Source organism: Artemia sp. Qi Xiang Cuo, chromosome 9 (genome assembly GCF_049724085.1).
Source record: "Artemia sp. Qi Xiang Cuo chromosome 9, ASM4972408v1, whole genome shotgun sequence".
Taxonomy (NCBI): Eukaryota; Metazoa; Arthropoda; class Branchiopoda; order Anostraca; family Artemiidae; genus Artemia; species Artemia sp. Qi Xiang Cuo.
The window spans coordinates 68,181,358-68,206,829 of NC_142802.1; the positions used below are offsets into that span (position 1 = coordinate 68,181,358).

The 25,472-nt window shown below is 35.7% G+C and overlaps 1 protein-coding gene and 1 non-coding gene across 2 annotated transcripts in view; one reads left to right on the forward strand and one right to left on the reverse strand.

Annotated features, from left to right (window-relative positions):
• Window positions 1-23,687, forward strand: part of LOC148948968 (zinc finger CCCH domain-containing protein 11A-like) — a 51,716-nt gene extending 28,029 nt beyond the window's left edge. Inside the window, exon 4 of the mRNA XM_089094149.1 lies at window positions 23,349-23,687. Coding sequence (XP_088950275.1) covers window positions 23,349-23,578 — 230 coding nt within the window. The 3' untranslated portion in view covers window positions 23,579-23,687. The remainder of the gene's footprint in view (window positions 1-23,348) is intronic.
• On the reverse strand, window positions 3,207-3,289 carry TRNAI-UAU (transfer RNA isoleucine (anticodon UAU)). Its single transcript has one exon. It is a non-coding gene; the product is annotated as a tRNA-Ile (tRNA).
• Window positions 23,688-25,472: the final 1,785 nt, after the last annotated feature.

Here is a 25,472-nt window from a genome sequence, read left to right on the forward strand (position 1 = left end):
TAAATTTTGAACGGCTAATAAGCCGTAATTCATCTGCATATTCAATATAAGATACATTAGTTCGTTCCTTAAAACACAATGAAAAATTAAATAAAAATTTTTGGCATTATGTTTTTTTTCCAAACTGAGATTTAATTTTTTTTTTCATACTTAAGGGCTTCCTGTTCGTTAACGTTAGCAGTTTAGTCAAAGGTTTCTCAGATTCAAAAGGATGCCTAGTATATTTCGCGAAATTTTTACTTTTTGCTTTACTGAAATGAGATAAATGCTTTCTAGACAAAATTATGGTTAGTGGGGATGGGGGTACTAATCTTCCTTCTGTAAAAAAGGGGGGAATTATCCCTTATTTGAACTTTTATTTAGCCCCATTCATATACGGAATAATTTCTGTTAATTTTAAATTTTTATGGTGCTCCTTACTTTCAGTTAGAAAAAACTTATTTTTATTTATTAGATAACTGAATAACAACCACAGCTTAAATCAATGCTTCGATGTTTGGTTAATAAGTAAAGAGTAAATAGTTAAATTTTCAACGTTTAGTATTTAGGATATTTTCTTCAAATTGCTTAGAAACAAACTTTACCAGCTTTTGTAGGCTTAATTTTGAACGGCTAATAACCCATTATTCATCTGCATATGCAATATAAGATACATTAGTTTGTTCCTTAAAACGAAATAAAAAATTAAATAAAAATTGTTGGCATTAGGTTTTTTTTTCCAAACTGAGATTTAATTTTTTTTCCCACTTAAGGGATCAGGAAGGGTGTCTGTGCAATAGGGAGAACTATAAACCTCCAGGTTTAGACCATGGAAATTAGAATCGTGCGTTTATTATGCTTCTCAGAGCTGTCAGTCTTGAAATGGCACCAAAAATGACACCTTTGGTGCCATAAGGAACTATAAGGTGGCTTTATCAAGGTGAATCAAACAGTTTGCGGTGACGAACTGTAATAAGGAGCAACTCGGCAAAATACTAACTGAAACTCTTAGAAAACTAAATTAAAGTAATTTGTAAATATATGTGTTGCGTTTTCCATAAAATGTTTGCTTTTAGCTTTACTGAAATGTGATGAATGCTTTTCTAGACAAATTCATGGTGAGTGTGGGTGGGATTACTAGTTGTCTTCTTGTAAAAAAGGGGGACTTATCCCTTTTTTGAATTTTTATTTAGCCCCATTCATATATGGACTAATTTTTGTTTGTTTTAAATTTTAATGGCACTCCTTACTTTCAGTTAGAAAAAACTTGTTTCTATTTATTGGATAACTGAAAAAGAACCACAGCTTAGATCAATGCTTCGATGTTTGGCTATATAAGTAAAGACTAAATATTCACATTTTCAACGTTTAGTATTAAGGATATTTTCTTCAAACAGCTTAGAAAAAAACTTGGCCAACTTTTATAGGCTGAATTTTGAACGGCTAATGACCCGTTATTCATCTGCATATGCAATATAAGATACATTAGTTCGTTCCTTAAAACACAATGAAAAATTAAATAAAAAATTTTGGCATTAGGTTTTTTTTTCCAAACTGAGATTTAATTTTTTTTTTCATAGTTAAGGGATCAGGAAGGGTGTCTGTGCAATAGGGAGAACTATAAACCTCCAGGTTTAGACCATGAAAATTAGAATCGTGCGTTTATTATGCTTCTCAGAGCTGACAGTCCTGAAATGGCACCAAACATGCCACCTTTGGTGCCATAAGGAACTATTAGGTGGCCTTATCATGGTGAATTAAACAGTTTGCGGTGACGAACTGTAATAAGGAGCAACTCGGCCAAATACTAACTGAAACTCTTAGAAAACGAAATTAAACTAATCTGTAAATATATGCGTTGCGTTTTTCGCGAAATTTTTACTTTTTGCTTTACTGAAATGAGATAAATGCTTTTCTAGACAAAATTATGGTTAGTGGGGATGGGGATACTAATTTTCCTTCTGTAAACAAAGGGGGGAAATTATTTTCTATACTAAATTTTTTCTTCTTTTAAGGACAATTATGAAACATTACATATTTATTTAATTTAAGCCCTTTTTTTCAGGTAAAATAATGCTTGGCTTGATTTACACAGAATATATTGGCCTATTCCTCAAATGGCATTATTTTTGCAGCAGCTTTCTTACTCCTAGACAATCAACGATGTGAAATTCATAGCTATAAATGGAGAGTCGGATACAACATGTATAAGTATGAGAAAAACAGATGGAGTCCAACACTAAATTTTATAAATCGAAATGGCTTTTACATTAAAACAATAAGACCACATAATGAAAATGGCTATAAACTAAAACATGTACAAGAGGAAATTCAGGAAATATGCAGTTATTTTGGTTTGCAAACTGTTTATGTTAAGGGAAACGTGCCAACTGATAAACTCTTACTAGAAAAATGTGATAAAAACATAGCATTATTCAATTTAGAAGACTTCAAATGTGAGAAATACCTGCATTCAGTACATGAACCAGAAGATGAAGTTAGATATTTCGCTCAATGGATACCGGAAAAGATGCCTGACATGGAAAAATGCATCAGATGTCCAAAGACCTAAACTTGCTCTTCCTCATATCAAATAAATTAAGCTTTTTTTTTAATATATCATTAAGTATTTTTTCAAATGTTTTAAAATATGTTTAAGCAATAAATATCTTAAGCCTGAGACATTTTTATGCTTTAGAATAGTCCATTACCATGAAAATTAGACTTTCAGATTCCACATGCCAGGGAACACACTTTCAAGTTCAGCATGTTGGAGAACCCTAAATAGTCATCCCTAAAAAGGTAAGTTAACCCTAAAAGGTTAAAGAATTTTTCTGAAATTACACTTTAAGATCCAATATGTCAGGGAACACACTTTCAGGGTCAGCATGTAGGAGAACCCTAAATGCTCATCCCTAAAAAGGTAAGTAAACCCTAAATGATTAAAGAATTTCTCTGAAATCACACTTTCAGATTAGGTTAGCTAGGGCCCCGACCACCCCACCCTCCCCAAATGGCCCCCGGCCCCCCAAAGGGCCCCCAAGTGCCCCTGGGCCCCAAAGAGTCACCCGAGCCCCCGTCGCTCCTTACTTTCAGTTAAAAACTAGTTTTTTTTATTTAATCTATTAAAGGCCATAACAATTTAGGTTCTGCATAAATCCTTTTAAAGAAGTTATTTAGTGAAATCATACGACATGATGAAAGAAAAAAAAGTACATAAAAAAAATTGTCAGGTGTGGGGTTAAAACCCACGACCCCGTATGGGGACCAGATCATAAGTCTAGCGCCTTAACCACTCGGACAACCTGACTTGTAAACAATTTCATATTGATATTGTAATTCAGTTTTGTCCCTTTTCAATCCAACAAAATAAGAAATAGCCTCATACGCTGCCAGTAGCTTAATTTCGTCAAAAGCCTGGGGGGTAAAGTTGGAGCAAATTTTCCCAAATCAAGTGAAAATAAGTAAAAACTAAAAATAAAAGTTTACTTTACAGCTTTTTGGATACCTCAACACCAAGAAATACCTTTCTAAAGGCATTTCAGAGCAACTTCTTTTCTTAATGTCACTTCTAAACGCATTTTCCAACTTGAAGTACCCATCCTTTTCACTCACAACTTTACTTTACAGCTTTATGGATACCTCAACACCAAGCAATAATTTTCAAAAGGCATTTCAGAGCAAGTTCCTTTCTTAAAGTCCCTCCTAAACCAATTTTACAAGTTGAAGTATCCATCCTTTTCACCCACAACTTTACTTTACAGCTTTTTGGATATATCAACACCAAGCAATACCTTTCAAAAGGCATTTTAGAGCAAGTTCCTCTCTTAATGTCCCTCCTAAACCCATTTTACAAATTGAAGTAGCCATCCTTTTCCCTCACAACTTTACTCTACAGCTTTTTGGATACCTCAACACCCAGAGATACCTTTCAAAAGGCATTTCAGAGCAACTTCTTTTCTTAATTTCCCTTCTAAACTCAATTTACAAATTAAAGTACCAATCCTTTTCACCCCCAACTTTACTTTACAGCCTTTTGAATGCGCCAATACCAGGCAATACTTTTCAAAGGCATTTCAGAACAACTTCTTTTCATAATATTCCTCCTAAACCCATTTTACAAATTGAAGTATCAATCCTTTTCACACACAACTTTACTTTACAGCCTTTTGAATGCGCCAACACCAAGTAATACTTTTCAAAGACATTTCAGAACAAGTTCTTTTCTTAGTGTCCATCCTAAACTCATTTTACCAGTTGAAGTACCCATCCTTTACACCCACAACTTTACTTTACAGCTTTTTGAATGCTCCAACACCAAGCAATACTTTTCAAAGGCATTTCAGAACAAGTTATTTTCTTAATATCTTTCCTAAACCCATTTTACAAGTTGAAGTTCCCAATCTTTTCTCCCACCACTATACTTTACAGCTCTTGAATGCCACAATACCAAGCAATACTTTTTAAAAGACATTTCAGAACAAGGTCTTTTCTTAATGTCCCTCCTAAACCCATTTTACAAGTTGAAGTACCCATCCTTTTCACCCACAACTTTACTTTACAGCTTTTGAATGCCCCAACACCTAGCAATACTTTTCCAAAGGCATTTCAGAACCAGTTCCTTTCTTAATGTCCCTCATAAAACCATTTTACAAGTTGAAGTACCTATCTTTTTCACCACAACTTTACTTTACAACTTTTTTTCTTAATGTCCCTCCTAACCCATTTTACAAGTTGAAGTACCCAACTTTTTCACTCAGAACTATACTTCACAGCTTTTTGAATGCCCCAACACCAAGAAATACTTTTCAAAAGGCATTTCAGAACAAGTTCTTTTCTTAATGTCCCTCCTAAACCCATTTTACAAGTTGAGGTACCCATCCTTTTCACCACAACTTTACTTTACAACTGTTTTGAACGCCACAATATCATGCAAGATTCCACTTCAGTTCCGATTTTTCTCAGTGAGATGAAAAAAATTAAATTACTATTCCAAATTTTTCATAGAAGATAGAAAGTTCAAGTTATCTTATGAATTGTATTAAAGAACTTACAATTCAATTCTAATTTCTCCAAAGAAAATAAAAATCTTCCACTTCAGTTCTTAATTTTATAAAGGCACAAGGGAATTTAAAGTTCTATTTGAAATGTTTCCGTAGAAGATAGAAAAACCTATACCATAGTTGTGAATATTTTCCCGGAAGATAAAAATTTCTACTTCAATTTTAAATTTTATCAACGAAGTTAAGAAAAGTTCAAATTCTAGTCATCATGCAAGATTCCACTTCAGTTCAGATTTTTATCAAAGAGATGAAAAAATTCAAAATATTTTTCCAAATTTTTCATTTAATATAGCAAGTTCAAGTTATCTTCTGAATTTTATTAAAGAATTTACAGTTCAATTCTAATTTCTCCAAAGAAAATAAAAATCTTCCACTTCAGTTCTTAATTTCACAAAGACACAAGGAAATTTAAAGTTCTATTTGAAATTTCTCAATGAAGTGAAGAAAAGTTCAAGCTCTCTTCTGAATTTTCTCAATGAAAAAGAAATTAGTTTTTGATCAATTCTATTTTTCCTAATAATATAAAAAGGTAAAATTTCTACTTCAATTTTAAATTTTCTCAACGAAGTGAAGAAAAGTTCAAGTTCTAGTCATCATGCAAGATTCCACTTCAGTTCAGATTTTTTTCAAAGAGATGAAAAAATTTAAAATACTGTTCCAAATTTTTCATAGAAGATAGAAAGTTCAAGTTATCCATTGATAATGAAAAGCTAACTCAAGTCTGAATTTTATTAAAGAACTTACAGTTCAATTCTAATTTCTCCAGAGAAAAATAAAAATCTTCCACTTCAGTTCTTAATTTCACAAAGACACAAAGAAATTTAAAAGTACTCTTCTGAATTTTCTTAGAGAAAAGAAAAAAAGTTATAGTTCAATTCTAATTTTTTTCAAAGAAAATACAAAATCTCCAACTTTTTAATAAATATTCTAAGCGCTTAACATGCTAACGTTTCCTAAGATAATAGAAATATAACAAAGTAATGCATAAAATATTTTTATTGAAGTAACAACATGTAGTAACAACATAAAAATATGTTATAGACATTATTTTACATTATTAACATTGTCTGCCAATGCTCTTTTTATTTTACCATTAATTTCACTGTCTATTATCACATTATTTTTACAGAGGCAACAGTTTTTGCACATTGACAAGATATGATTTATAATGTTGGTGCAGCAGTAGGCCCTTCTTTTCCTTACTGATTTCATTCGAATGCTAACTGAATTACAATATGAATATGATCAGGAATTGTTTACAAGTCAGGTTGGCCGAGCGGTTAAGGCGCCAGACTTAAGATCTGGTCCCCATACGGGGTCGTGGGTTCGAACCCCACACCTGACAATTTTTTTCTTATGTACTTTTTTTTCTTGCATCATGTCTTGTGATTTCACTAAATAACTTCTGTAAAAGGATTTATGCAGAACCTAAATTGTTAGAGCCTTTAATAGATTAAATAAAAAAAACTAGAAAAGTGCAAAATGTTCAAATTCTCTTCTGAATTTTCTTAAAGAAAAGAAAAAAGTTAGTTCAATTCTGAACTTTACAAATGAAAGTGAATTACAATATGAATATGATCAAGAATTGTTTACAAGTCAGGTTGGCTGAGTGGTTAAGGCGCTAGACTTAAGATTTGGTCCCCATACGGGGTCGTGGGTTCGAGCCCCACACCTGACAATTTTTTCTTATTCTAAATCTTTGGAAACAACCTCTATTTCTGACCGTTTAAGTTTTGATGTTAGTGTTGTCTGTCAAAAGCTATGAGCTTGAGAAAAGAGCTTGAGAAAATTGCCTAATTATCGAAAAATGGAGAAACACCCTCCAAAAGTCGACAGGAATGCCCCCTCCGGCATTTATCGCACGCAATAAACTAGATAGTCTCGATAACCTACCATGGAGTACCACTGGGAAAGCCGCGTCCAATGTAAGAGCAACCATAGACTACGTTTGCTACACCCGCAAGCATGCATAATGAGAGAGAAATACAAAGTCGACCTGAGGGGATTTTCCGGCGAGTATGGTTAGGTTAGGTTAGATTAGGTTAGACTAGATTAAGTTAGGTTAGATTAGGTTAGGTTAAGTCAGGTTAGGTAAGTTAGGTTGGGTTAGCTAAGTTAGATTAGGTTAGCTAGTAAACATCTCTCCATGTTTAAGTTAGGTTAGGTTAGATTAAGGCTAGATTAAGTTATGTTAGGTTAGGTTAGCTAGTAAACATCTCTCCATGTTTAAGTTAGGTTAGGTTAGGCTAGATTAAGTTATGTTAGGTTAAGTTAGGTTAGGCTAGATTAAGTTAGGTTAGGTTAGGTTAGTTAGGTTAGGTTAGCCTACGTACGCGTGCGTAAGTAGGCTAACCTAACTTAACCTAACATAACTTAATCTAGCCTAACCTAACTTAACCTAACCTAACATAACTTAATCTAGCCTAACCTAACCTAACTTAAACTTAAAGCTTTATTTCATTTTTTAAGGTTAATTTAGACGAGGTTTTGTGCGCGCACATAACCTCGTCTAAATTAACCTTAAAAAATGAAATTAATCTATGTTGACTTTGCGTGTCTCTCTCTCACTATGTATGCACCGTCGCGGTGTGTAACCAATCACCAATCAAGTTATCGTATATTGAGCAGCATCCACTGTCTCTGATTGGCCCCTAAAAAATGGGTGTTGTCTAAAAAAAACCAGTCTGGTTGAAAAAGTGGAGTTGAAACAAAGTTGAATGGGAAATCTTTGTTCGTACTGCTCACTTTTTTGCAATGTGTAGGAACCTGTGGGGAATCCCCGCTCACTTGGAAAGACACCAAGGATAGGCAAGCAAATAGCTTGTCGTTTCAAAACGTGTTTAATCACCTGTCGAGGTCCCATAGAATGAAATTTCTGTATTGTGAATGCAAATGGCAAATACAAGAATGAGTTTTTTACTTACTTAAAATTTTGTTATAATTTCTTGAATGAAATGTCTTTTTTGTATCCAAGAGGTGAAATCAATAAAGAGTTTGTTACTTACTTTCCTTTTTTTTTATAATTTCTTGAATAAAATATCCGTATTGTGTATCCAAGAGGGGACTTCAAGAAAGAGATTGTTACTTACCTGGAATTTTCTCATAATTTATCGAATGAAATTTCTATATCGTATTGCGTATCCAAGAGGGGACTTCAAGAAAGAGATTGTTACTTACTTAGAATTTTCTCATAATTTCTTGAATTAAATTTCCGTATTGGGTATCCAAGAGGTGTATTCAAGAAAGATTTTGTTACTTACTTACAATTTTTTTTTATAATTTCTTGAATTAAATATCTGTATTGTACATCCAGGAGGAGAATTCAAGAAACAGTTTGCTACTTACTTACAATTTTTTCATAATTTCTTGAGTGAAATTGCTGTATTGTCTGTCCAGGAAGCGAGTTCAAGAAAGAGTTTGTTTGCAATGTTTTTCATAGTTTTCTGAATTAAATTTCTGTATTGTGCAACCCAATAGCGAATTCAAGAAAGGGTTTGTTACTTATTTAGAATTTTGTCATAATTTCTTGAATGAAATGACGTTTTTTGTTTATTCAATAGGCGAATTCAAGAAAGAATTTGTTACTTACTTACTTACAATTTTTTTATAGTTTCTTAAATGAAGTTTCTGCATTGTGTATCCAAGAGGTGACTTCAGGAAAAAGTTTGTTACTTGCTTACAATTGTTTCATAATTTATTGAATGAAATTTACGTATTGTATATCCAAGAGGTGAAAACAATAATGAATTTGTTACTTACTTGCGTTTTTTTCATAATTTCTTGAATGAAATATCTGTATCCAAGAGGTGAAATCAATAAAGAGTTTGTTACTTTTACAAATATTTTCATAATTTACTGAATGAAATTTCCGTATTGTGTATCCAAGAGGACTTCAAGAAAGAAATTGTTACTTACTGAGAATTTTTTCATAATTTCTTGAACGAAATGTCTTTGTTTATCCAGCAGGTGAATTCAAGAAAGAATTTGCTACTTACTTACAATTTTTTCATAATTTCTTTAATGAAATTTCTGTATTGTGTATGCAAGAAGAGAGTTCAAGAAAAAATTTGTTACTTGCTTACTTACAAATTATTTATAGTTCCTTATATGAAATTTCTGCATTTTTTATCCAAGGAGTAACTTCAGGAAAGTGTTGGTTACTTGCTTAAAATTTTTTCTTAATTTCTTAAATGAAATTTCTGCATTGTTTATCAAAAAGGTGACTTCAAGAAAGAATTTGTTACTTACTTATAATTTTGTCATAGCTTCTTGAATGAAATGTCTTTTTTATTTATCCAGGAGGCGAATTCAAGAAAGAATTTGCTACTTTCTTACAATTGTTGATAATTTCTTGAATGAAATTTCTGCATTGCGCATCCAAGAGGTGACTTCAAGAAAGAGTTTGTTACTCACTTACAATTTTTTTTTTCTTAATTTCCTTGAAGAAATTTATGTAATGTGTATCCAAGAGGTGAATTTAAGAAAGAGTTTGTTACTTACTTAATAAAAATTTTTTCATAATGACATTTCCAACAACAGATGTTGATAAATAATTTTTTCATTCTGATACCAAGATTTTGTCAATGTTATCCCATGTGTCTGACAATAGATTTATGCAAATTCCTTTTCTTACATCTCCGACGTTTTATTAGACATTCTAAACGTTTGATATGCTAGCTTACTCTAAAAATAATGAACACATAACAATGTAATGCATAATATATTGTTAATGAAATAATGCTATGTAGAATATTAATACAAAAAAATATATTACGATACATTATTAATATCAATGATTAACTTTGGACATTTTGAATCTGTTCCATAAAATAGTTCACCATGTTCTCTCTTGATATTATAGCTATTGTCTTCTCTTAGTTCGCAATCAGTAGAATAATCATTATTCCATTTTGAGTCATACACAATTTTTACTGGTGGCTCATCAACAGGCTCAATATGCTTTTCGTCCTTGGTATTATTTGGTTCATTGACTTTTTTATCAATGGTAGTAACGTTTGCTGGTGCTTTGTTTTTCATCGATTCATCTTTATATTCCATAGTGATATTTCCTTACAATGCCCTTTTTATTTTTCTAGCAATTTCACAGTCTATTATCACATTATTTTTACACAGGTAACAGTTTCGACACGTAGACAAGATATGGTTTACGACATTAGTAGAAGAGTAGGCCTTTCTTTTATTGATCTTCCGTTGAATGCTAATACCCGAAAGGTGACGATTGGATGTATCAGTAGGTAATGTGTTACCTGCAACAGTAGCAAGGAGTTGTCCTCTATCATCAACAATTATTTTTATGTTGGCATTCTCTTTGAGTGCAATCATCTCTGGAGATCTCAATCTCGCATAACCACCAACATAAGAGTTGAATTTTTTCAGTATTCCAAAGAAATTGAATTCCTTACTGTCATGACAATGCATGCATACATTTCCAATAGTGCTTCCACTTGTACTTGTTTCATAGTTTAAATACTTATCCATGTTGGCATTCAATGCTACAATAACCTTGTTATGTGAACACACTTTATTAAAATACTCCATCTTCACTTTTTTCGAGATATTAGTTATGTGTTTATCGTTCCACTGGGTAAAAAATACTGATTTAATACTTGCAATAAACTAGGTAGTGTCGATAACCGGCCATAGAGCAATACTGGGAAAGCCACATCGTGTCTCTCGGCAAGCATAGAGTACAATTGTTAGAGCCATAAAAAATATCTGTCGAGGAGGTATCATTAACAATAACCTACTTCTAATGAAGCATATCAAGTAACCTGTTTACCGGGTACTAAATAACTACCATTTTTACTCCCCCTAGCATTATATTGGCTTAAACTGAAAATAATTGAACGGAAAAAATAAAATCCCGATAAATATTTACTAGTTGGTGCGACAAACACAGCGCAATGTTTAGCTAGATAAGAAGAAGAAGAATACGGAGAATTAATAGTGTTTTTTTCACCATTTAACATGAAAAAACTGATTTAGTCGAGGGAATGAATCCTTATCCTAGAAGTCCTATTTCTGCAGGTTAAGTTAGAATAAAAGAATGAGGTAATTATATTGGCTTACACTAAAAATAATTGAACAAAAAAAATAAAACCCCGATAAATATTTACTAGTTGGTGTGACAAACACAGAGCAACGTTTGGCTAATAGCTAAAAAAAACAATAAAAAAATATCCGTCGGGGAGGTATCATTAGCAATAAACTATTTCTAATGAAGCATTTCAAGTCATCTGTTTACTGGGTACTAAATAACTACCATTTTTTACCCCCCTCAAAACTTAATTTACTCCACACGTACCATTTTTCCGCACCAGCCACAAAACTCAATTCCTCCTAGAATTATTTAAACTAAATACTTACCCTCGTCTCTCACAGAAAGTTCGGAAAGACACAATAGCCTTATTTATAGTCGAATGTTTACCCGAATATTTAACACATACCATTTTTCCATACCATCCATAAAACTCAATTCCTCCTAGAATTATTTAAACTAAATAGTTACTCCCGCCCTAGAAAGTTCAGAAAAACACAATAGCCTTACTGAACCCTCGTGCTACTGAACCCTTGTGCAACTCGACCCAATTTAACTAAACCCCCGTGTAACTGAACCCTCATGCAACTCAACCCTCCATGCAACTCATCTCCCTCAAAACACTTTTCAGCCATTTCTTGTTAAATTTTGCAACTCAACCGCATTTAACTAAGCACCGTGTAACTGAACCCCGTTTTACTGAACCCTCGTGCAACTCAACCCCCCGTGCCATTCAACCCCAAGTAACAAAACCTCGAGTAACTGAATCAGACGGTCAGTGACCCCCCGTGCAACTTACCCCACGTGCAACTCAAGCCCCATTTAACTCAACCTCCGTGCAACTGAACCCTCCATGTAACCGAACCCCTGTATAACCGAAACCCCGTACAACTGAACCCCCGTGCTACTGAACCCTCGTGCTACTGAACCCTCGTGCATCTCGACCCCATTTAACTAAACCCCCGTGTAACTGTACCCCCTTTAACTGAACCCTCGTGCAACTCAATCCTCCATGCAGCTCATCTCCCTTGAAACACTTTTCAGCCATTTCTTGTTCAATTTTGCAACTCAACCACATTTAACTAAACCCCGTGTAACTGAACCCTCTTTAACTGAACCCTCGTGCAACTCAACCCCCCGTGCAACTCAACCACATTTAACTAAACCCCGTGGAACTGAAATAGCATGTAACTGAACCCCCCGTGCAACTGAACCCTCGTGCAACTCAAGCCCCAGTTAACTCAACCCCCGTGCAACTGAACCCTCCATGTAACTGACCCCCTGTATAACCGAAACCCCGTACAAATGAACTCCCGTGCTACTGAACCCTCGTGCTACTGAACCCTCGTGCAACTCGACCCCATTTAACTAAACCCCCGGGTAACCGTACCCCCTGTAACTGAACCCTCGTGCAACTCGACCCTCCATGCAACTCATCCCCCTTGAAACACTTTTCAGCCATTTCTTGTTAAATTTTGCAACTCAACCACATTTAACTAAACCCCGTGCAACTGAACCCCCTTTAACTGAACCCTCGTGCAACTGAACCCTCGTGCAACTCAAGCCCCATTTAACTCAACCCCCGTGCAACTGAACCCTCCATGTAACTGAACCCCTGTATAACCGAAACCCCGTACAACTGAACCCCCGTGCTACTGAACCCTGGTGCTACTGAACCCTCGTGCAACTCGATTCCATTTAACTAAACCCCCGTGTAACTGTACCCCCTTTAACTGAACCCTCGTGCAACTCAACCCTCCATGCAACTCATCTCCCTCAAAACACTTTTCAGCCATTTCTTATTAAATTTTGCAACTCAACCACATTTAATTAAACCCCGTGCAACTCAACCCCCCGTGCAACTCAACCACATTTAACTAAACCACGTGTAACTGAATCCGCATGTAACTGAACCCCCGTGAAACTTAATCCTCATGTAACTCAAGCCCCATTTAACTCAACCTCCGTGCCAGCGAACCCTCCATTTAACTGAACCCCTGTATCACCGACACCCCGTACAAATGAACCCTCGTGCTCCTGAACCCTCGTGCACCACGACTCGAGTTAACTACGCCCCCATATAACTGTACCCCCTTTAACTGAGCCCACATGCAACTCAGGCCGCCATGCCACTCTTCTCCCTCGACACACTTTTCAGTCATTCCTTGTTAAATTTTGCAACTCAACCACAATTAAATGAACACCGTGCAACTGAACCCCCGTTATCTTTCCCCGCGTACAACTCAACCCCCCGTGCTCCTCAACCCCCCGTGCAACTGAACCACCTTTAACTAATCCCCGTGTAACTGAAACCGTATGTAACTGAACCCCCGTGCAACTGAACCCTCGTGCAACTCAAGCCCCATTTAACTAAACCCCCGTGCAACTGAACCCTCCATTTAACTGAACCCCTGTATAACCGAAACCCCGTACAACTGAACCCTCGTGCTACTGAACCCTCGTGCAACTCGATCTCATTTAACTGACCCCCCGTATAAGCGTTTCTCCTTTAACGGACCCTTCATGCAACGCCACCCTCCATGCCACTCATCTCCCTCAAAACACTTCAGCCATTTCTTATTATATTTTGCAACACAGCCACATTTAACTGAACCCCGTGCAAGTGAAACCCCCTTTAACTGACCCATCGTGCAACTCAACCCCCAATGCAACTCAACCACATTTAACTAAACCCCGAGAATCCAGTCGTGTATATAGGGGAGGCTACCTCCGGTCTATTCTTGGTACACAAAACTTTGGGATTTTCACGATCCGTCTTATAAACTAATGTAGTTCACCCCATTTTTGCCTTTTTAAGCCCCCCACCAACAAGTTCAAGGTAAAAGTTTGAATCAAACACTTTTAGGATATCGAGTGTCCCTACTGAAAAACTGCTGAATTAAAAAATAAACTAAATTGATCATACGACCTAAATTATTTCATCAGATACGCTAGCACTCATAAACGATCCTTTTTGAAATTCTGCTAACAACATCGATGCTCAAGGTAAAAGTTTGAAACCATTTGTGTATTATACAGAACACATCGGAGAGGTAGAGCTAGGTCAACTCACAACGTCATTCTATCATCATTAACGATTTTCATAGATATATGTTGCCCCAAATTTATAACAAATTGCCTGAGTTAACAAGCCCTCGTTACACTCTATTTTAAACTGACAACCCTGTTCAAACATCACTTGTGTATTATACAGTACACAATCAACCCATCTCCCCCCAAAACAGTTTTCAGCCATTTCTTGTTAAATTTCTTATTTCTTAACTATTTTAAATTGACATAACATCGAATTGTTCGCAAATGCTAAACTCTTTTTTTCCACTATAATAGGATAAAATTTGCATATTCTATCTACCGACACATTCATATCAAACCGTTGTTTTCTTAATTCAGATAATGCGCTTGCCAAATGATGTTTTGAAATCGATCCCTCTTGTAAAAAGGTTAAACACAGATGTTTCTATTTAAGCTGATAAAGAAAGCTCATTTTAAACACACGATGGGAAAATGATATTTTTTTTTGAATGAAAAGAACTGTTTCAAGGTATTTACCATCGTAACCAAAGGAGGGGGGATGATATATTTTATTTAAATGGGAAAAAATAGAAAACTTTGCATTTTCTAACGACTATCCTCATCGTATTTTTAAGTTTTTGTATTGTTGGAGGGCGGAGAGGGGCTAAGTCCCCCTGAAATTTGAATTTACTGGTAAATGCTTTTAATCAGGAAATAAATTAAATTCTAATGCACGACCATTTTATACGAAATTTCAAGGACGAAAAAAATGGATATTACCTCGAAAAACCACTATGGTTGAGTTACATAATTTCATGCATGCCCTCAAAACATGTTTGACTACTTTATAACATACCAGTTTTTTAGGAAAAAAAATGAGCACGTGAACTGACGACGTACATTCATTGTTCAATTCTTATCAAAAACAGAAAAAAAACCTGTCTGTTTAAATTATATAATTACGACCAAACTCTCAAAACATGCTTGACTACATTATACCTTACCAAATAACCAGTTTGTATAGTTGAAACCTTATACACTATCACTACTAACATCAAATAAATCGACCTTTGGAAATTTAGGTCATTGACACACTTTGAATAACCACGTGTTCTCCCTGGGGATTCCATGCCCTTATTTGGTGTTCTGTCAGCATTAAACTAAATTGTAGATGGCAGCAGGGGTGTCGTCTCGTGTCAATAGGGGCCTTTCTACTATTATGAGGTAACCAAAATAAGGAAAGTATAGTAGAGACAACCAATGAAAAAATGTATGTTCCGAAGGGGTATTTTCCGCAGAGGGGGGGGGCTGGCTATTTTCCGAGGGAATTTTTAGTGGGAGTACTTTCCGTGGGGGGCGTTTTCTGCGGAATTACTTTCCACGGGTGCTATACTTTCCGTGGGGAGTATTTTCTGCAGGAGGTATTTTTGTGAGGGGGGGGGATATTTTTCGTTTTTTCCGAGGGAATTTCTGGGGGAGGGGGGGGGGTAAACACTTAAGACCTTAGAATCAGCAAGAAACACCAATAATTTGTCAATTGTCGTCAAAATTTCCTTTTTAATTTAAGTTTGAATTTACTTGTTTAATTTAGTTCTTGTTTGTTTTAAGTTTTAATGTTGCCCCATACTTATAGGTTTAATTTTGTCTATTTAATTTACCTATGTAGAAACCTCAAACAATATTTTTTTTTGTTTTTAAATATCATTAATGAATTACTGAGATTAATGACTTAATGAAAAATTGCTACTGGTATTTACAGTTCACATGTGTTCACTTTTTTTAATTTGAAAACAATTTTGAAATTTTCGCCGCAATATCAGCAATAAGTGTTTTCAGCTATGGGTTCAAATCCCCTTCTCTGGCTCTAAAACCTACTCTGTGAAACGCTTGATTTACTATGCGGATCCAAGTCCTACTTGAGCCTGAAAATGAAGCTAAAACTTTTTGGCTCCTAAATTTTGACAATAAAATTTCAGTTTGTTTTTTTCCCGAAAAATCCCCGAATCTTGAAGACTTGTCCCCGAAAACTCCCCGAATTTTTAAGACTTGTCCCCGAATTTTAATATTCGAGAGTGGAAGCCCTGTAAATATTATCTATTCCGAGGTAATTTTGATTGAGCATAAATTGTTAAAGCCCATTGAAATGAAAGTGAACATTTTTACTGTTAATATTAAAGTCTTAATATTAGAGTAGAAACTTCTGAAACTGAGTCAACATGAATAGTTTTATTTGATATTAGCAACCGATTAACTATCTCAAAATGTCTGCTAGATATCACTACAGCTGTAAATGGGCTAATACTGTTGTTTTTCGGTGGAAAGTGGTATTTTCAGTCAGATCAGAATCTTGTGAAGGATGTTCCGACCCCTTTTTTAAATTATGCAACTTTAACTCTAGGCTATTGTCTAGGCTAGGATAATGTCACCATACAAGCTCTGTTTATTTTTATTTTTTAACGCTAATTAAATAATGTTTTGAGTTCCGATAACGGTATTTAGAGTTCCGATTATTATTGGAATTAAATAAAAAAAAAGGTTTTTTAACTGAAAGTAAGGAGCGACATTAAAACTTAAAACGAACAAAAATTATTCCATATATGAAAGGGGTTGTACCCTCCTCAACGCCTCGCTCTTTACTCTAAAGTTTGACTCTTTCTCACAACTTTATTTTTTTAAACAATAAAAAACTTTAGCGTAAAGAGCGTGGGGTTGAGGAGGGTACAGCCCCTTTCATATACGGAATAATTTCTGTTCGTTTTAAGTTTTAACGTCGCTCCTTACCTTCAGTTAAAAAAAAATTGTTTTTTTTTATTTAATTTCTGAACATTTTTAAATTAATGCAGATTTTGATTTTATCTCACCGTACATGAATAATTAAAACGAAATTTGCATATTAATTTTGCTTTTTTTTGGTTAAATGGCTTTCTCGAAAGTTGTTTAACTTTATTTACGAACGTTTTTATTAGTAATAAATATACGTAACTTGCGTAACGAACATCTATATTCGTATATTTTTATTACGTATATCAGGGGGGTTTGCCTCCATAGTCAATACCTCACTCTTTACGCTAAAGTTGGATTTTTTTCCAATTTTTTAAGAATGATTTCTGATCGTTTTTTGAATAATTCTGGGAAATCTGGCACCCCCTTCATAGATAATTACCTTCCCCCATCAAAAAGTCCTCCATGGAAAGATCCTCCCATGTAAATACCTCCTTCCGCCCCCCCCCCACCAGAAAAATCACCCTGAACATGTCTTATACTTCGCAATAACCTATACTATATGTAAACAATATGGGCAAAGTTCGAAACTTGCAGCCCTTCCCCTGGGGACTGTGGGGATTAAGTCATCCTTAAAGATATAGCTTTTAGATTTTTCGACTATGCTGAACAGAATGGCTATCTCAAAAATTTTGATCGGGTGACTTTGGGAAAAAATGAGCGTGGGAGGGGGCCTAGCTGCAATCCAATTTTTTTGGTCTCTTATAAAGGGCACTAGAACTTTTAATTTCCGTTCTAATGAGCCCTCTTACGATATTTTATAACCACTGGGTCGATACGATCACCCCTTGGAAAAAAAACATAAACACGCATCCGTGATCTTTCTTCTGGCAAAAACTGCAAAATTCTACATTTTTGCAGATAGGAGCTTGAAACTTCTACGTTAGGGTTCTCTGATACACTGAATCTGATGGTGTGATTGTCATTAAGATTCTATGACTTTTAAGGGATATTTTCCGCTTATTTTGAAAATAGGGCAAATTTTCTCAGGTTCGTAACTTTTGATGGATAAGACTAAACTTGATAAACCTTATATATTTGCAATCAACATACAAATCCAATTTTTTTATGTATCTATTGGTATCAAAATTCTGTTTTTTAGAGTTCCCGTTACTATTGAGCCGGGTCGCTCCTTACTTACAGTTTGTTGCCACGAACTGTTTGAAAGGTCACTCTTTTCTTGTCAATTCTTTTATTTTCTTTGTGTTCACATTACGTCCCAGATTGCTAGATTAGAGGAATAGCGGGGAACAAATTTTGGGAGGTGGTTGATGGTTTAACTGCGATTGATATATACTCATATTAAGAAGGCAGATTTTTTACCAGCTCTTTGTTTCCCAAACTTTCCCCAAAAAAATTCAAATGAATTTACTGAAAACAATTTGTATTGTCAGTTTAAAATACATATGCTGATATTTATTCCTTAAGATCTTAATGAACTTTTGTTTTCTTAGTTATAAGTGAAAACATTTAAAAAAAAATTTTTTTTAGTAAAGTACAAATTACATTCTGGTTTTTAGAAAGCATAGGGCTTAGAACCCTACTCAGATTAATATCTGCTCGTTTTGAGTTTGACTTATTTTAATTTCTGTTTGTTTTGGGTCTCATTTATTTATTGATCCTGATTTGTGGTTGTTATATGCTTGGTAGATAATTTGATTGTATTTTTGTTTATTTTTGGTTTAATAGAGTTCTTTCCTTTTTTTGAAAAACTTATTTGGTGCAAAAAGTTGTTTTGATTAATCTCTGTTCGTTTTATATTGACATAGTCTTTTTCAGGGAGAAAGACTGAGCCTCTTCTGATGTTAAACAACCATCCCTTCCATAAAAGCCTTTAATACCCCTGGGCATAGCTTAAAACCCTTGTCCCTAATCTCTGGGGTTTGCTTCAACCCCAAAAGCCTTGTTATATGATATTTAGACTATTTTGTAATAGAATTGATATCTCAAACCGAACCTACACCGACTACTCCGTTCCTAACACCGAACGGAGGAGCAGAAGCTGACGTTAGAGCTCGAATAGGAAAGGCATGGAGTGTCTTCACAAGCTTGAAGAATTCGCTTTGGAATAGACATGAAATTAGCATCAAAACGAAGATGAACGTCTACAGGGCAACTGTTCAATCGACTGTTCAATCGAGGCTGTACGCCTGTGAAACTTGGTCTGTAAAGGCCGAAGAAACACGTTCACTTGAAGTATTCAAACATCACTGCATGAGACACATACTACGGGTCAGCCGATAGTTTCATATCTCAAACGCTGAGGTTCGAAGGCGTTGTGCCCAGAAGGCCCCCTCTCGGTAATCATAAAACAACGACGACTGAAATTTTTGGGACACACACTAAGACGACCAGCTGGAACTATATCCCGCGATGTCCTCACCTGCGACCCCCTTCCAGCTTGGAAACGGAGACCAGGGGGCAAAGGAAGAATCTCCGGCAGACATTCAAAAATGACCTGGATCCTTCGGGTGGCTTCCGATGACACGGACGTCGTTGGGATAAAAACTGACAGAATATTGCAGAAGAGGCTGCTGCTGACAGATCGTGTTGGACTACGTCAGTCATCCCATCGTCCATTGGTGCCGGGCAGGATGGATCATCGTCTAGTTCCCGCCGAAAGTAAGGTAGTTGCTCTCCATTCAATTTCGACTAATAAAAAAGGCACTAGCCCTTTCAATTTCCATCAAATGAGCCCTCTTTGAAGTTTCTACGACAACAATTTCTATAAAAACGTTATATGCCCCCAGGGTATAACTTACAACCCTTGCCCTGAGGGCTCTGAGGGGGTTTTCATCCTAAAAGACCTAATTTCCAGAACTTTTGACTACGTTGAACAAAATAAATATCTCAAAATTTTGATTGGATATGTTTGGGGAAATGGTGGGCGTGAGAGGGGGGTTAGTTGCCTCCAATTGCTTTCAACTATTAAAAGGGCACTAGCCCTTTGAATTTTCAATCGAATGAGCCCTTTTCGGAGTTTTACGACTACACTTTTTATAAAAACCTCATATGCCCCCACGGCATAACTTACAAGCCTTGCTTTGAGCACTGTGGGGGTTCCCATCCCATAAGAAATTATATCTAGAGCTTACAAATACATTGAAAAAATAATTATATATAAATACTGATTCTATGTGTCTAGTGTAAAGGGTGGGGTGAGAGGGGGTTAGTTGTTCTTTAGTCGCGTTTGACTATAAAGAAAGCCACTAGCCATTTCAATTTCCAATGGAATGAGCCATTTTTAATAAAAACCTTAGATGCCCCCAGGGCATAACTTACACCCCGGGCCCTGAGGGCTATAGGGGGGGGTCTTCCTTAAAGACATATTTTCCAAAACTATCAACTACGTTGAACAAAGTGGCTACCTAAAAATTTTAATTGTATGTGTTTGGGGAAAAGGTGGGCGAGAGAGGGGTTAGTTGCCCTCCAATCACTTTCGTATATTAAAAAGGGCACTAGCCCTTTGAATTTTCAATTGAAAGCGCTTTTTTTCAAGTTTCTACGACAAAGCTTTCAATGAAAACCTTATATGCCCATAGGGTAGAACGAATAACCCTTTCCCTGAGGGTTCTGAGGGGGTTATCATCCTCAAAGACCTAATTTCCAGAATTTTCACCTACGTTGAACTAAATGGCAAAATCTCAAAATTTGGATTCGATGTGTTTGGATAAATGGTGGGCGTGGAAGGGGTTTTAGTTACCTTCCAATTACTTTCGACTATTAAAAAAGGCAATAGCCCTTTCAGTTTTCGATCGAATTTCAATCGAGCCCCTTTTGAAGTTTCTACGACAAAACTTTCTATGAAAAACTTATATGCCCCCTGGGCATAACTCAAAACCCTTGCCCTGAGGGCTGTGGGGGGGGGTGTCATCTTCAAAGACATAATTTGTAGAACTTTCAACTACGTTTAACTAAATGGCTATCTCAAAATTTGGATTGGATGTGTTTGGAGGAAAGGTGGGCGTGAGAGGGGGGTTAGTGGCCCTCCACTCACTTTCGACTATTAAAAAGGGCAGTAGCCCTTTGAATTTCCAATTGACAGATCTTTTTTTGAAGTTTCTATGACAACGCCTTCTATAAAAATCTTATATGCCCCCAGAGCATAACTTACAACCCTTGCCCTGAGGGCTGTGGGGGAATGTCCTCCTCAAAAATTTAATTTCTATTATAGTACATTGTGCCAACATCGTTCTTGTATGCCCTCAGGGCATAACTTAAAACCCTTGCCCCGAGGGTTGTGGGGGAGTGTCCTCCTCAAAAACATATTATCTATCTGGAAATCAACTACACTGAACAAAATAACTATCTCAAAATTTTGATTGGATGTGTTTGGGGAAATAGTGGGTGTGGAAGGGGTGTTAGTTGCCTTCCAATCACTTTCGATTATTAAAAAGGGCACTAACCACTCCAATTTCCAATCGAACGAGCCCTTTTCGAAGTTTCTTCGACAACTCCTTCGATACGAAGTGCCGTGGTCTAAAACCAAAAAAAATAAATAATAATACATTGTGCCAACATCGTTCTTTACTTAGGCAGCGCAATTGCGCTGTCTATGATAATTTCTGTTCGTTTTAAGTTTTAATGTTGCTCCTTACTTTCAGTTTTTAAACTTGTTTTTTTATTCAATATTAATAAGAAATAGTATGATAAGTGAGTTTTTTAAACATGATGTTTTAAACATGATCTCAAAACATAAATAAGAAATAATATAGCGTAATCATAAAATTGAAATGAAAATAGAATACTGAAAATATTATAATAAAAAAGCGAAGAAAATAAATGCTATACAGTAGAATTATTGAAATAAAAAATGTGTTACTAATCAAGTAACTTGGAAAAAAATTATTAAATAGAGGACATTTTTATGCAGTAAAGAAATAAAAATGTGTTCATGAAAATGATTATGACGTAGCTTACTTAAAAACCGTTGCTAAAAGAATGAAGAAGAAGGGTTAACCTTCCCTGCGCCTTGTTTAGCAGTTTCAAACAAGGATTTCTCACCTGTATTTTTAATACCAATTTACGAATTGGAGAAGTGTTTCGAGAAGTGGGGTTCAAACCGGGTACTCCACCTCTCCCTGGGTACAGGCTTAATTTTCTCCCTAGACAAGAGAATAGCAATGGATATATTCCCTTGTATGCCCTTAGTAAGTAGGCGAAAGTTTGAGAATTTTCAAACTAAAAGCCAACACCTCCTCTCCTAAAAATCTTATGAAGAACCATTTAACGTCTCCAGTTTTGTACCAGAGATAGAGATTAAATTAAACTTACATCATTAGCAAGCGTATTTTTTTTATATTTTTATTGAACGGAACAAAATTTCTTTACCTGCTTGGAAATCCCTTGGAAGGCCAAAGGACAAGAACTACGAAATCTCTGAGATGTGAGGAGAACGATTCTGGTGGACTTCACAAGAACTTTTTTTAGCGGGCCTCATAGGTAGGGCTTGATCGAGGTCATTTGACTTGTTAATGTAATATAAATGTATTTTATAGCTCATGTTTTCACAATTAAAACTCTTAGTAAAAATAGAAAAAAAAATCAATTGAGAATCCAACTGCTGAGTGATTTATTCTCAACAACAGTCTAGATAATAAACTTCTTGTTTCTTTGTATGTTCTAAAATCCAAATTCAGAATTTAGATGATGAAAGGAAAACGTCTGTAAGAAACAGAGAGACTTCCAAAATATTGCCCCTCCCTAGATTTTGAAAAAGATCGATTTGGGTAGTTTCATTGAAAAATGAATTTTTTTTTAGTATTTTTACTTAAAAATTGGAAAAAATCCCCCCTCCTCATTGACTTTGAAAAATATATTTAAATAAGATAAGATCTTCATTTCTAAAAACCACTATCACAAGCCTCAAATCACTATTAGGCCTCCCACCCCTACATTTTCTTTAGTTGGTGATAGAACGAGCCTACACTTGAAGAATCCATTTATTCCCACCCCTCTTACCGAGGAGGGACCCAGCTGAAAGGTAGATTGGATAATAGAAAAAATAACTTTAGTGTGAAAAAACACCTGTTATGGCGAGACATGTTTGTTGTCACCTGTTCGCAAATGGTTTTTGCCTTCTTCTGTCAGGAAACCACTAAAAGAAAAAAAATCGTAGGATTTTTCCTACGAAAAAATCGTAGATATAACCCTGGCCTTTATTAGTAATATATAGATTTATCAGGATTCCAAACTTGATTACAGGATTCAAAGTTTCGTCTTGTATGATTGACTCTCTTTATCAGAAAATATCTCACATATTTATTACTTTGACAGTGTCGCAAAAGGAAAATTATTGCTTAAATTTTGTTTCGTTTTTTTTTGTCCAAGTTTATCGAAACAATCGTGTAAGGCATTTTTTTTCTTTTTTTAAACTCCTTCACCTTCTCCTCCATTTATTTTTAATCCCTTCTATCTATAAATTTTTCTTATAGTTGTTGATGACACACCAGTTGAGCATGATCATCAGCAAAAGGATAATAAAGTTCCACTGAATGAAGCTCTGAAACAATTCAGAGGTCAACCTGTTTACCGTTTACCTGTTTACCGTTTACCTTCTCAACCAGTAAACCCACTTACATTCCTCCAAGGCAACCCAAGCTACCAGACAGCTGTGGTTTTCCATCCAAGACCACAGATCGCAGGATTCAAAGGTATATATTGATCATGAAAACACCGGAATGAAAATACCAAAAGATGTACTTTTCGAACTCTGGGGGAGAGACGAAAAACCTAAGCTCCCTTGTCCTCTCCAATTTGCACTCTGAATGGGATTTATTCAAGTAAGATGTACGAGAAATTGACATAGACGAATAGCAAAAATATTCCAACACTCCTTACCCCTGAAGAATTTCCCATGCTCTTGACTTCCCGGGTGTGGACCGTTTATGCCCCCCCCCCCAAATGAAAACACTGGAGCCACGCCTATGGTGATAATAAACAACAAAGTAGTTACTATCAAGGTCCTAGCAGAACGTTTCCTGAGAGAAGGGGTAATAATTTGTTTAATAATAATATACGCAATTGCAATAATAAATGTTTGATCGATAATTTACCTTTTGCGACAGCAACAAAGTGATAAACATGTGAAATAGTTTTTTATAAAGAGAGTCAATCATACAAGATGAACCTTTGAATCCTGTCATCGAGCTTTAAATCCTGATAATTTATATTACTAAGAAAGCTCTTCGGTTCCTGCAATTTAAATGAAGAGTAGAGTAGGAACTACCATTTCTATGGCCCCTCCGTACCAAACAGGTTTTTCTGGTAGGTAAACATTTCTACAGGTCATTACACTCTTTCAAAGAGACGGGTTTTCTATTGTGACATCGATTTTTTGGAGGTCAAACTCATGGATACATGTTTATTTTTTTATTTTTTTTAAACTGGTATTTTTTCAATGAAGTCCATAGCACTTTGCAGAAATCCGTGAATGTAGGACTGACCGCCATTTTTGATCTGGTTAAGTGGGTATAATCTGATTTGGTTTGTTATTGCGAGAGGATTACTCAATTTACATCTTAGTGTTAACTGGGCAATGACTAAAGGAACATTTGAAGGTGGAGAAAAAAAAGGGTAATTAGCGATTGGATAATTTTAACAAGAAATGACCGAAAAGTATTTTGGAGGAGATGCAATGAATGTGTATTGTATAATACACAAGTGACGATTTGCACAGTGTTGTCAATTTTAAATAGTTTAGAAATAAAAAAAATTAACAAGAAATGGCTGAAAAGTGTTTTGAGGGAGTTGAGCTGTACGAGGGTTGACTTGCACGAGGGTTCAGTTACATACGGATTCAGCTACACGGGGATTAGTTAAATGGGGTCGAGTAGCACGGAGGTTCAGTTGTACGGGGTTTCGGTTATACAGAGGTTCAGTTACATGGGTTCGGTGGTCGTTATAATACACAAGTTTCATTTGAACAGTGTTGTGAGGTCCCCTACCACACCCCCAAAGGGCTCCGATCCCCCCACCCCAACCCATGTATTAGCGAAGTTACTCTGTGGTCGTTATAATACACAAGCTCCATTTGAACAGTGTTGTGAGGTCCATTACCACAACCCCAAAGGGCTCCGATCCCCCCCCCCCTCCCAACCCCGAGGGAAACCCCCGGTCCTCAAAGGTTCTCTGGGCTCCCAAAGGGCACCCGGCGCTCCAATGGCTCTGAGCCTCCATTATAATAATTTTTAAGGCTTTATTATATCTTTTCAGAAACTCTAGTTTATTGCAAGAAGATTATGGAAAATACAATTCTCTGGTTCAAATGTGAAACTTAAGTTCATTTTTGGATCGAAAAAATAAACTATTTCCGTAAAATCTGAGCTAATAAGAGTTTTTGACTGTAAACTCTAGTTTGTTGAAAGAAAATTAAATGAACCCTACAGTAGGATGTCCGCTACTATTCTAAGCCTCAGCGCACATAACCTCTTCTAAATTAACCTTAAAAAATTAAACTATCTTTTTTATCAGGAATTGTTTAGCCTGTAGACCCATTCCTGAAAGTTTCATTTTCCTAACCTAACCCCTTTCCAAGATAGCCAAAAGTAGCTAAATTA